This window comes from Chiloscyllium punctatum, chromosome 14, assembly GCF_047496795.1.
Source record: "Chiloscyllium punctatum isolate Juve2018m chromosome 14, sChiPun1.3, whole genome shotgun sequence".
Lineage (NCBI taxonomy): Eukaryota > Metazoa > Chordata > Chondrichthyes > Orectolobiformes > Hemiscylliidae > Chiloscyllium > Chiloscyllium punctatum.
The window spans coordinates 41,335,201-41,348,480 of NC_092752.1; the positions used below are offsets into that span (position 1 = coordinate 41,335,201).

A 13,280-nucleotide genomic window follows, 5' to 3' on the forward strand; every position below is an offset into this window, starting at 1 on the left:
GAGAGACCTCGCACAGTAAAGGTGCATTAGGTCAACATCATTAATTTTATAGATAAAATGGAATACAATAAAACTTTACAATTTTTGCAAACATCTTGTAATGTTACATGACTTGCCTTAGATGGTTTAATTGTACATATTCAGGAAAAGTAATAATTTTAAAAGCTTTTATATATATATATATATATGTATGTATATATATATATATACACAAATATTTCAGATTTGCAGTGTTTCCCATTTATTTTGCAAGTTAACAATTGGAGTAAGTTACATTAGTGTAGGAGGGTGAAAGGAAAAAATTGATTTTGTAACAGGGAAAATCAAAGCAGGGAGCTGAAGCATCCACAGAACGAAGACCATTATAATTAACTGAGCCATTTTTTTTGCTATAAAATCTTATGTCAAAAACATTAGATGGCATTCAGTAAATTATCAAATTTATTATTTTCATTTTTTTTAACAATTTAACTTATGAATTCAAGGAAGAAACCTAAAGGTAGATGTACCCAAATGCCATAGATTAGCAGACATCTGACTGCTTTCTTTACACCTCTTTAATGTGTCCTTTGCCTATCATTTGTTTTGGACGCCCTTCTAATTTCCTGCCATTTTTCTTGATTAGTCATTATTGAGCCAAATTCTTAAACAATTCAGTCTCTGTTTGGGCATTTTAAAATTGTTGCCATCTTTAAAACTCCCAATGTGGCAGCCTATTCTAAAAGGGAGACAGAAAATGGATAACAATCGGCTGATTAGCTGAATTTCTACTGTTGGAATCCATTAAGGAAATAATAGCAGCATATTTGCAAAATGACCATCTAATCAAGCAATGTCAGTGTGGCCTCATGAAAAGGAAATCTAATGGTCTGATTAAAAAACTCATAAAAGGAAAGTCTCAGAAAAGATGGAGGGAACCAGTAGATGTGATGTATTTGGACTTCTGGAAGAGGTTTGTCAAGGTACTTCACCAAAGGTTAAAAGAACATAGAAAAATACAGCGCAGTACAGAGGATAAGTCAGAGGATACAGCTCATGTTGTTGAAAGTAGCATATTGGCCAATCGGCAGGGAACTGCAAGTGGGGATAAGGAGTTATTGTGCAGGTTGGCAACATGCAGCGAGTGTGGTTTCACAAATATCAGTGCTGGCACTCTGTTTGCAATATATATAAACAGTTTGGAGGAAGAAAGCTAATGTAATATAGCCAAAATAGGCGAGAAGAAGTTTCAAGAAGATTACAAACAGTTTACATAGAGATCTTGATAGATTAACAGATCAACAGATGATGACTGAACAGACTAATACTCCTATTTGTTATGGCCTTAATTAATGTTTCTATTTCTGGACCTTTTACTGTTTTGTTCTTCTCTGTCCCTTGGTATTATGTATTTGTTATTAACATTCCAATCAAATGCAACTTATACCAGTTGAATATGAAATGAACCTTTATAACAGTACTTCCTGTATTAGACCAATCAGGCAAGAATAAATGCAGTCTGGAAGATAGGAAACTGATAAACATCATTTCACCACTGGTTGCTTCTTTGCTATTATGCAGTGTTGTAAATTATTACCGTTTTGAATAATCGTCAGCATCTCAAAGGCCCAGGGTAGAACTTTTTCTGTGGACAGGAATGGAGGCACAGAAACTAACAAAATGGTGACTGAATGAAAAAGCGAGAAAGTTTTATGATTCACACCGAGGTGGCTAGGTTTCAGCAGCTGTCAACTTTGCCCAAGCTGCATGGAGGCAAAGAGATTTAAATGGTAAGTAGAATGGTTTTGTCTCCTTTATGATTAAATCAGAAAATTATGGTACTGTGGCATGATTTGTATGTGTTCAATATGTTAAATCATGACAGTGTTGAGAATGAAAGATTCAACCAACTATTAAAAATGTACTCTCCAAAGTTTTACTTGACATCATTAGACATGTTGCAATTACTAGTACTGAGTGATGAAGAAAGCAATGAACCATTAGCAATTACTTGGTTGCTTACGTGCACTGTCCTTTACATAGTTGCTTATTCATCCTCTATAGAGAAATATGAATAGCATCAGCCTAACTTACAAATGGGAGATTCTTCATCATACTTAATTAATTATTCTGAATCCTTATTGACTTAATGACTATTTTCTTTGTTATCCCACCTCCATTTCCAATTGAGGACAAGACAATTCCATCTCAGTCTTTGAGATGCTATTCAAACACTAATCGTTCTGAATTCTGTTAATGGCAAACTGTCAAGATCAACACTAAATAATAAGTATCTTTGATTGCTTTCAGTTTAGCCAGCTGTTGAGATGAGCATTTCAGAGACCAAATTGGTTTTATTTTGGCGATTGGAGAGTTTTTGGATACAATCAATGTGGATAATGAGATGTGGGGCATGGGGAAGAGATAATTTTGCACATTTACCTAAATACATTTTGAGGCTTTCACATGGAGCTTAGCACTTGTCACTAATCCTGTGTATTTGGGAATGGAGGCAGGGTTTTTAACGTACACACTCTGGCGTGTCTTTTTTGATTAGGGTGACAGATGAAGATCCACTGCCAGATAAGTCAAGCCCTTGATCAAGAAAATCTTGTTTCCCAGCAGCCTAGAGATGGAAACATGGGCTTGGTACCTTGACCAGGTTCCCTCATCCACTGAGAAAATCTAACCTTGTTTCAGCTTCAACCAGTATAGTGAGTCAATTCTTTTGTTTTATTCATTCCTAAATATCATGATTTAATATAACTATACTTCTGAATTATACTTCTAAATTTAATTTCCAAAAAATCAAGTAAAAAATCCAATAAATATAGTGGGGGCTGTGTCTATAAACTGTCTAAAATTTCTCATGAACTGGGTAAAAATATATAACTTGGTGTTGCAAACGTCATTCCATGAATTCTCCTTTTATAGCTCTGAACCTGATCATTTCTCTTGAATGAATCTTGTTTGGAAATATTTGATGTGCTATTCCTCTGTATTCAAAGTAGATCTTACCTGTTACTTCTTTTTAAACTTCAGGTCAATATGTGAGACCACAGTAATAATCATCACTACTCACTTTGAAAATAATGCATGTTTGACAGTACATGTAGGCTAGAACCAGGTGTTTCACTTCGACAAGATGTGCTTGCCCTCGAGATTGACAGTAAACCTGTTTTCATTTCAAATAAAATGACTTTTCATTGGATGAGTTTTGACATAGTTTTTCCTTCCCATCTCGAATAGTTTTGGAACTAAAATTATCAAAGCAAGTGTAAAGTAAAACTTTCAAATTCAATTCCCTTGTAGGATTTCTGTCACAGCAGTGTTCTTCAGATTAATTCTTAATTCCTGAAAACTCCATTTTCATTCTGGAGGGTTGACAACCACATGTTCCACATCCCATGTCCCATAAATATGGTTATAGATTTCCATATTGCCATGACAGCATTTCTCAATTATATTTATTCCCAGCTCTGTATAAACTGGATGTAGAGGCATAAACATAGTACATTTCTACCATTTTCAACAAAAATATAACCATTATGTACAATTATTGTATTAAAAATACAAAAGGGATACAGACTCCACCAATTGTCTTTCTAAAAGACATACAGGTACAAGTAGTATCAAAAGTATGAGGAAATCACCAGTTAATCATACATTTTGCACTTAACATCACAGATTTGTTGAAATGAGATTAGCAGTTCTATGTTCTACAATTACAGTTAGGTTTATATTATTTGTGCAACTCTTCAATATAACTATGATTTATTTCATCTGCCTATATGCACACAATGTCCATTGACTGTTTATTGAAACTGGCAAATTATGCATAATACAATTACATTACTAATGCATAACTGACATATGGGATATTTGCAAACATGGAGGGCTTGACTATGATTATTTTATGACAGTTAAATAAAGCACTGATGTTTTAAATACAGTGAAAACACTGCAGTCTTCAATTGAAACTAGATTTATCTACTGATCAATATGATCAGTTGAGTTCAGTGGAAAACAAAAATTAAGAGTAGCTATTTCTCACATTCGAGTACTACTCAGGTTGGCAGCCTTCATTGTTGGATGCCTGCAGAAAGACAACAAAAATGCTGTTGTCAGTTCAGTATTCTGAAGGTTTAAGTAGCAGCAGAGGGTGGTTTGCTTTGAAGTGTCAGCCTTCATTATAGACATGCAGCAATATTCCACGTAGCATGAAATAGCTTAACATCCTTGTACATATTGCAGGTGACAAAGGCTGGAACACATACTGAAGTATTTAAAAAATAAATCGAGCCTTTTCTAAAAAAAAACAAAGAAGCCTTGGTGGCCCTATCATCAAGTATGAGGGCATTATAATTTCTAACAAAGGGAAGAACTAGCCGGCATAATTATGGTATACAGAACGCCATCCACTGCACTTCAGTTACTTAAAATACTCTCTCATAAACCCTACAACCAAAATATATTAGTTAAGTGTAAATAATACTGTACTTGCAGAGTTGTAGTATTTGTTCTTTTCTAAAGGAGTATTTAATCAAAAATGTCAACATAAATTAAAAATTATCTGGCGCTCTGTGCCCAAAAGAGAATATAACATCTTCAAAAATTAGCTGAAATACAAAAAACATTGCTATGATTTGTTTCTTGTTAAAAATGTCACTTTTTCATTTAAAATGACTGTGCGCTAGAATGGCTAAAAAATCCAGCAAAAGAATTTTAAAAGTTCTAGGCTGATGAAAAGAAAGCACCAAGAGTATCTCCATAGTGAACATAAAACTCATACTCTTGTGCACAATTCACTGGGGTAGTAACAGGAACAATCTGTAGAGTGATCTCTGTGCATTTAAAGCGACACAGTTCCAAAGTGCCATGACAGTTTCTTCACAGTATTCCACATGCGGGGATAAAAGCCCCATGCTGCTTTAAGGCAGGAAAGGAGGCAAGTGGCATCAGGAATTTAATTCAAGAGAGTTCCGTGGTTCCTACATCTGGATGGTCTGTTGTGCTGTCCAAAATGTAGCTTGCAGTATCATGAAGCAACAAAAACAAAATAAAAAGCAGGTAGTGAACTCCAATCAGACTGCAGAAACTTGCTCATCTTCTGTTAAGAAGAAATTAAACACAAGATCAAATTAGCCTACTGATATAAAAAAATTTAAAAGAACATTGCAATAATAGTAATGTTTTTATATAAAGGCCCCTGCACCAATGTGTTGCATCAGAATATACCAGTTAGCATTATCTATTCCATGTCTTGTGATTTTCCAAAACACAGTTCATTCAGTGTCTTGAGAAGGGAAAGGAGTATTACAAAAAGGTCATCATATACAATATACAATATTTCATTAACAGAATAATCTAGACTTTAATCTAACACCTCTAATGGCAGCATAATACCAGAATACAATAGAAATAAATGACCTGAAGTTAATGTGTTTTAAACACTGAACCTACCATTCCAAAATACATTGACCAATATTTAACAGTAATAACAAATTTGTCAGAGATGGAATATTGTTTCTAAAGCGTAACATGAAGTTGTGTTACCCATCTTCCAATGTCTTCCTCCTGTAAATGCAACTATCCTTCTTAATATACAAAAATAAGTGACTGATGAGGGAAGTTGTGAGAAAAACAGTCTTCCTTTCTACCCCACTATCACAGTCACAAAAAACAGTGAGAAGTTGCAATTTACAATATCAAGGACTGTAGCAAAAAGCGTAAAAAGATATAACAGAGCTACAGTGCTCATGTGAAATGCTTAAATAATATTTTGCTGGATTTAATAATACCTTAGCAGCAGAAAACAGCAAATTAAGTAAGACCATTGTACAGACAAAGTTTCAGAAAAAAAGGTATGTGCCGAAAATTACCAAAGCTTGTAAAACAGCAACTTGAGGCTCAAGGGAAATATGTAAAAATGGTGGGATGTGTTATAGCCAGAATGAACTGAAGCTTTTATCTAGGCTTTCTCTAAATTTTCAGTCAGGCAGCATCCGAGGAATAGGGAAATCAACATTTTGGGCGAACGCCCTTCATCAGGAATGAGACTTGTGAGCTGAAGGGGTGGAGAGACAAATGGGAGGGGAGCGGAGCTAGGGTAAAGGTAGGTGAGTGTGAGAGCAGTAGATGGAGGCAGGAGTAGTGGTAATAGGTTAGAGAGGAGGGTGGACCAGATAGGTGGGAAGGAAGATGGACAGGTAGGACAGGTCATGAGGGCAGTGCGAAGTTGGAAGGTTGGAACTGGGATAACGTGGTGGGAGAGGAAGTGAGGAAACTGGCGAAATCCACATCGATGCCGCGTGGATGGAAGGCCCTGAGGCGGAAGATGAGGCGTTCTTCCTCCAGGCATTGGGTGGTTAGGGTTTGGCGATGGAGGCAACCCAGGACCTGCATATTCTTGGTGGAGTTGGAGGGGGAATTGACGTATTCAGCCACGGGGCAGTGGGTTTGGGTTGGTGGGGGTATGTTCTCTGAAACGCTCTGCAAGTAGGTGTCCTGTCTCCCCAGTGTAGAGGAGACCACATCGGGAGCAAAGGATACAGTAAATGATGTGTGGAAGTGCAGGTAAAACTCTGATAAATGTGGAAGGCTCACGCATTGCGACATCAAACACTTCTTTCATTGTCTCTGCACTTACTTTTTCCATCAAGACTCCCCCTTCCTTGGACCCCTTATCCCACCTCCAACACACCCCATCCACTTGGACACCACATTCTGGTCTGTTACCCGCCTTCAATCGCTTTAATTCAAACTGCCCCCGGGACAGTGACTGCCCCCACCTGTCCACCCCCTCCACCCACCCCAACCTCTCATTGTCACAATGTGTAGCCCTCCACTCTAACCCCAACCTCACCATCAAACAAACCAGCAGGGGGTGGCAGTGGTGGTTTGGCACACTGACCTCTACACTGCTGAAGCCAGGCACCAACTCAAAATACCTCCTCCTACCACTCCCGAGACCATGACCTCACACCTCCCACCCCCACCAAACCATCATCACCTCAAGGGATCTCCCACCCACACCTTTCAACCTCATAGTCCGGGAACCCTGCATCGCCTGGTTCTACTTCCTACCCAAGATTCACAAGCCTGACCGCCCCAGCTGACCCATTGTCTTGGCCTGTTCCTGCCCCACCGAACATATCTCCACATACCCTTATACTGTTCTATCCCCCAAGTCCAGGAACTCCTCCCGAGCATTTGGAACACCATGCATGCCCTCTACCTCCTCCAAGACTTTCGTTTACCTGGCCCCCAACATTATTTTTACCATGGACATCCAGTCCCTATACACCTCTATCTGCCACGATGAAGGCCTCCAATTCTTCCTCTTCCGGCATCACCACCAGTACCCCTCCACTGACACACATTCATTTAGTCCTTGCTCTCAACAATTTCTCCTTTGAATCCTCCCACTTCCTCCAGTTAATCAATTCTGATCTGAGTGACTGCAAGACCACTTCAGATAGTAGTTAAAAGTCAACCACATTAGTATGGGTGGAGTCAAGGAAGCACAACTATTGAGTTGATACAAACTGTACAAAGTGAACTGGTGCATTCCACCTTGAAACAATTATGAACCAGAAGCCACAAGATTCTCATATTGCTGACTTTATATTGAAGGATGGATGTAATGGACAAATGAGCATTCATGGAATAACAATGTATTACTAGTCAAGTATGGGTGGCACAAGACTTTGCCGACTAAAAACATATCATCTTCGCATCTCAACCTGCTGTCAGGAAATTTGAGATTTTGCATCTTACCTAATTCAGTTATCCTACATGCCACCGTCCTTTTAATACAGGGTCCATAAAATCACCCCTTAATTTCTATTACTCTTAGATTTTCAAGCTGCCTACCTCTACAGGGAAGGAGATTAGTATATTAATAAGCCACAGTATTTTTGTGCATCACCTAGTGACCATTTTTAAGAGTTGATGGGATCTGAAGCAGGTGACCAGGCTGCCCTATAGAAAGGCGCAAAAAATATTTTTGAGTCCTGATAAATAAATCATACGTACGGATTAGTAACTATTAGATAAATTAGTTTATGCATTTATTTTACACTCTGTGTGTGTGTGTGCGTGTAGGTTTAATTTTTAAATAATAGAAACCTTAATAAACATATGTCGTATTTATACACAGCTATGAATGTGCATGACATTTGACGTCTATGTCATATGGGGTAGCATGGTGGCTTAGTGGTTAGCACTGCTGCCTCACAGCACCAGGGATGTATAGGTGAGGTGCATTGGTCAAGGGTAAATGTAGGAGAATAGGATAGAGGGACGGGTCTGGGTGCGTTATTCTTTGGAGGATTGGTGTCAACTTGTTGGGCCAAAGGGCCTGTTGCCACACTGGAGGGATATGTTTCTATGATATGTTTCTCATTACTTCCATTAATTCTAGTACTAGTTTCACATGATCTGTTGTTATAAGTAAGAGATCTATATAGTTCAACTCTACACAGTAGAGACTCTCTAGAAAAGAGAACCATTGGTTGTAATTGTAATTTATCACTTAACTAATTGCAATTGAAATTTAATTCGTAAAAATAAAGTCTTACTATTGAGTTGAAATGTATGTTCTTTGCTAGCAGGCAGCAGGACCAGGATAGCTACTTATCCAACAATGGCCAATTAAAAGACTGCTGCTGGACATTGTTCTCCATGCATTGTACTCTGTAATTGCTAAAACGTTGACAAGCTGGTAAAATGGCCAATAGTAGACAGCTCAGCAAGTAGTATATTTGCTGCTGTTCCTCCCAATGAGAATATCTTTTGGAGCAAAAAGTCATCAGGCTTCTCTCTCAAATCTTTCACTGTGATTTCTTGCCCTTCCTTTAGCAGAATCAAGTCTACACACAGATGAACTGTACATTAACAGACTTCGTTGAAAATTAGTAAGAGAATGCTAAGAAGGGACATCTCTAGAATCATACAATATCAGATCTGAGTTTCATGTGACCTGCATCACCATGACAAAACTCCATATACACAGTAACCATTAACAAGTATGGGCATGGTTAACACTCTACTTTACATCCTTTCCAAAATCCATAATTCCCATAGTAGTTAACCTAACAATCTAGTTACACACCTTCCATGCCCAAGTCTTGGTGTTTTACAGGTGCTTTAGTGACGTCATCACTAAACTCCTTTAATGTTCACAACTTTATTTGTTGGTTGTGGAAGGTTGACAGATTCCAAATAACTTCCATTTTTGATCTTCGGTCCTAGTTTCTTGTCATCCATAGCTGAGATCACACATATTTCTTTTCTGGACTTTGAACTGGAATGTCTGCTCTATGCTGCTCTATAGCAGAAAAACCAGGAGGGTTTTGTAACTTAGGAAATGTTTTTAGCTGTACAAAGTTATTTTTTATTTCAAGCAGTGAAATTGTTACGTTAAATAATCAGATCTGCATCAGGGGTTTGAGATTGAAGGAAAAATTGGCCGATGAGTGCCCTGATTTGTTCAGCTGAAATTTCTTAGATTAGTGTAGAGAACTGTCCGCAGCCAGCAAGAAGAAAGCATGTTTCTCTTTTTTCCCCTCAGTGAAACTTAAAAGATGCAAATACAGGAAAAACACCAAAATCCACCTGACCAATATTGAGTCAGAGAACGATCACTGACATTGGCACTAGTGCATGGGAAAGGCTTCAGCCCATCAAAAGCTAGCATGAGTGAGACCATTCTGCAACAATGTCAGGGCTTAGAACCATGTACAGTCAGTACAGAAAGATCATTACAGAGCAGACCAGCGTCCCACTTTCAGCCAGTGATAGTGTTTACAACCTGTCCGGATTGGAACGGACTGTCCAGCTGTGGCTCAGTGATCAGCAAATGAGATACTGAAGCTCCAGTACCAGGATACTTGGTTCAAATAAACATTGATGTCACCTTTTTTTTAAAAAAAGCCAATAGCTGGATGGCCTGATCCTCAGCTGGAAAATGTCATCACACAGTATTATGACCCAGTTGGGAAGAATGCACAGGTAATCAAGCCCCACTATTGGGGCTTGACACATTGCAAATAACAATCAGTCAAGAGAAGAAAAGCATCCCCTTAAAACTCTCAGATCAATGTCAAGGACAATGCCATTGGAAAAGCAGGTAGAAGTTCTTTTTGATTCTGTCTTGACTAGCAAAGTAAGAGACTATATCCTTGAGGGAATAGGAGATATCTGGTTATGATACAGATTAATGTTTCACAGAGGGAATGCCCAAATGTCCCAGGTGGATCTTCTGGATCAGTAACTGCATCAGCCACAATAGAAACTTCTGGATTCTGGGAGGCATCACAAAGAGCTTATCTTGTATTTAACAAGCTACCAATAGCTTGTGGTGAGTTTCAACTCTCAGAAGTCTCAAGGTTTCTTGCTCACCCATATCACTAACTGCTTCATTCTTCCTGATGGTACATAAGTTTGTTCTGTATCAGTATGAGTTTTGGAAGCATAATACAGAGGAACTTCAATTGTCCAAATTTCAGGTTATCCAAATAGGATCGCAAAGTCCCACTAAATACTCCCTGCCCATGTCGTTCAGATAATCGAGGTTCCTATGTAGACTGGATTACTAGTCCAGTCAGACTGCTTTCACACTTGTGACTGATAAATTAGTCATTACCATAGCTGGAAGGTCAAGTACACAATATGTCAGGGCCCTGAACTAAATAAGCACAACTTTGCTTTGATCAAATGATCATTGTTTTTTTTTCTTTCGAGTGGACAGGATGCCTGACACTCCTTTTTTTCCCTCCTGTCTTTTTTTTAAACCTCTCACCCTCCGGTTTTTTTTAACCCCCACTCTACCGCCTAACTGCAGTAGCGCTTATTTTTTCCCCAGCACCCATGTTGTGTGCGCGCAGGTGTGAGACACAAGGTGTACGAATTCAATTTCCACCACCAGGAAGAAAGGAAACACCCGAGTGGCCAGTGACCAGCAGTGCCCTTCACATCACAGGGCAATGCTGTGTGATCAAACAGTGAAGGGGAGGGCAGGGATTAAATCAAAATAGAGTTGGAGGGGGAAATAATGCACTCCACTCCCTGCGGCGCCCACCTCTCCCAGAACAATTCCAGGGTGTTGGTGGAGACCTCGTGCTCCTTCTCTAAGGGCACCGGGCTATAACGTAACCCCGGAAGAGGGGCAGGCAGTCGGCCCTAACGACCCCCTCCACGGCCCACTGCCTGGACCTGTTTATGGCCAGTTTGGCCAGGCCCAGGAGCAGACACACGAGGAGGTCTTCAGACCTGCCCTCCCTCCTCCATACCGGGTGTCTGAAGGTCAGGAGCGTAGGACTTATGTGCAACCAAAAGCAGAGGACGAGGTTTTTAAGAAAATCAAGAAGGGAGCGCAAACACCCACACCCAATATACACGTGGTCCACTGACTCCACAGTGCCACAGAACAAGCAGTTGGGCTGGGAGTCCGTGAACCACCGCAATCTGCGGTTGCAGGGAACCGCTGCGTGCAGCACCCTCCACCCCAGATCCCCGAGAGAAAGGGGAAGGACTCTCACGTGGAGAGCCCTCCACTGGGGATCCCCACCGCCCGGTGGCAAATGGGCACGCCAAGGCGTGTCTGGACGGTGGATGAGGGAGAAGAGGTGGACGGTGTGCAGCAGCAGTCTATACAGGGCCCGCCTTTTTACATCCTTGAAGGGGACAAAATTAAAATTCCGGAGGCGGCTCAGGTTGTGGGGCACAGGCTCCCGCGGGAAGTACGGGACCTTGGGGCCAATGTGAAATTCCGTCCGGGCCGGGGTGAGCGCGGACGGGATCCCACCGCACACCTGAGCGTCCTCCAACTGGTGCACTACATCAGGTCCGAGCACCACCGTTTTAAGGCATCAGATGGCAGTGGCCACGTACCAGACGTCTACTACTGCCCTGCTCGCTATGTCATGCAGCAGCGTTCAGCACAGGCAAATGATCATTGTTATCTGTTTTCCCTCCCTTTTTGAATAACAAGTTAAATTTGCAATCTTCCAATGAAATGTGATCTTGTCCTAAACTAGGGGCTTTTTGGAAAATTAAATAATTAGTCAATTATCTCATTAGCCAATTCCTTTAACACACTTGGATGAAATCTATCAAGACTCAGGCACTTCTCAGACAACAACGCCAATTTACTTAGTACCACTCCCTGATCACTGTAATTTTTAATCTCTATTCTATTCCTTTATTTTTAAATTCAGCTATTTTCCAGATTCATTTTCTATAGGACATCTATAATTTTTTCCTTTTTAAAATATTTATAAGAACCTCTTTTTTTTAAAGCATCTGGCTAGCTTTCTCTTGTACTCTAATTTGCCTCTAATTTTTGTTAGTAAATCTTTGTTATTGATTGTTGAAACTGCCTGTTTTTTTAAAGAGACACAAAAATGGCTGGACTTAAGAAAAAGCTTGCTTCAGCATAAGTGAAAAAAAAACAATAGTGTCTTTGAGGAAGTATCTTTCCTAATGAAAGCATTATCTAAGCAACAAGTTACAAGAAACATTTAAGAATAAATGTGTCAAAGATCTGTAACAAAGCACAGAATAAATAATGAAATTGTAACTCAAATTTTGAAAAATCACAATAAGTAATTAATTCTAGTCTCATTAAGGATGTGATCAGCCATAAAAACAGTGGCTAAAGGTATCTTGCAGAGATTAGCTGTCTCTTTGAAACTACTTACAATATTAAGTCCTAGTTAAAGAATCTTTAAATAATCAGACATAGATTTCAATGTAATTATAAAACATTAAAGAGATGCCTGGCAATATCTTATCTGATTAGCTACAAATGTTAACGACAAAAGTAGTTATAAAAATTATAATTATTATTAATATCATGACATTTTTATACAGAATCAACTTTTTATACAAAAAAAAAGAGTAATGGAATTTGAAAGAGATAGCTAATACAATGAACAATTGAATTCAAGCAGTCCTTAGAGATAAACGTGACCCAAAGAGGACAATCAGTAACATTGGAATGCAACACAAAAAGATCCCACGGTTAGAGATTACAATAATTATTAAACATCATTATAAAAAACAATGAACCTTTGGCTGTGCATTGGAATAGAATAGAATCCCTACAGTGTGGAAATAGGCCATTTGTTAACTTACACATCCCTGAACACGTTGGACAATTTAGCATGGTCAATGTACCTAACCTACACATCTTTGGCTTGTGGGAGGAAACAGGAGCACCCAGAGGATACCCACGCAGACACACGGAGAACGTGCTAATTCCATCGCTGATCAGGTGTTTTACAAGATTGGTCTCA

The 13,280-nt window shown here is 39.3% G+C and overlaps 1 protein-coding gene across 10 annotated transcripts in view; it reads right to left on the minus strand.

The window, feature by feature from the left end:
* Positions 1 to 3,432: 3,432 nt before the first annotated feature.
* The window catches only part of rapgef2b (Rap guanine nucleotide exchange factor 2b), a 389,412-nt gene continuing 379,564 nt past the window's right edge, over positions 3,433 to 13,280 (minus strand). For all 10 annotated transcript variants that reach the window (XM_072584246.1, XM_072584244.1, XM_072584245.1 and 7 more), the window contains one exon: positions 3,433 to 5,089. Coding sequence is in view for 1 of the 10 variants with exons in the window: in XM_072584243.1 (XP_072440344.1) it covers positions 5,064 to 5,089 (26 nt within the window). In the remaining 9 variants the exon portion in view is untranslated. The remainder of the gene's footprint in view (positions 5,090 to 13,280) is intronic.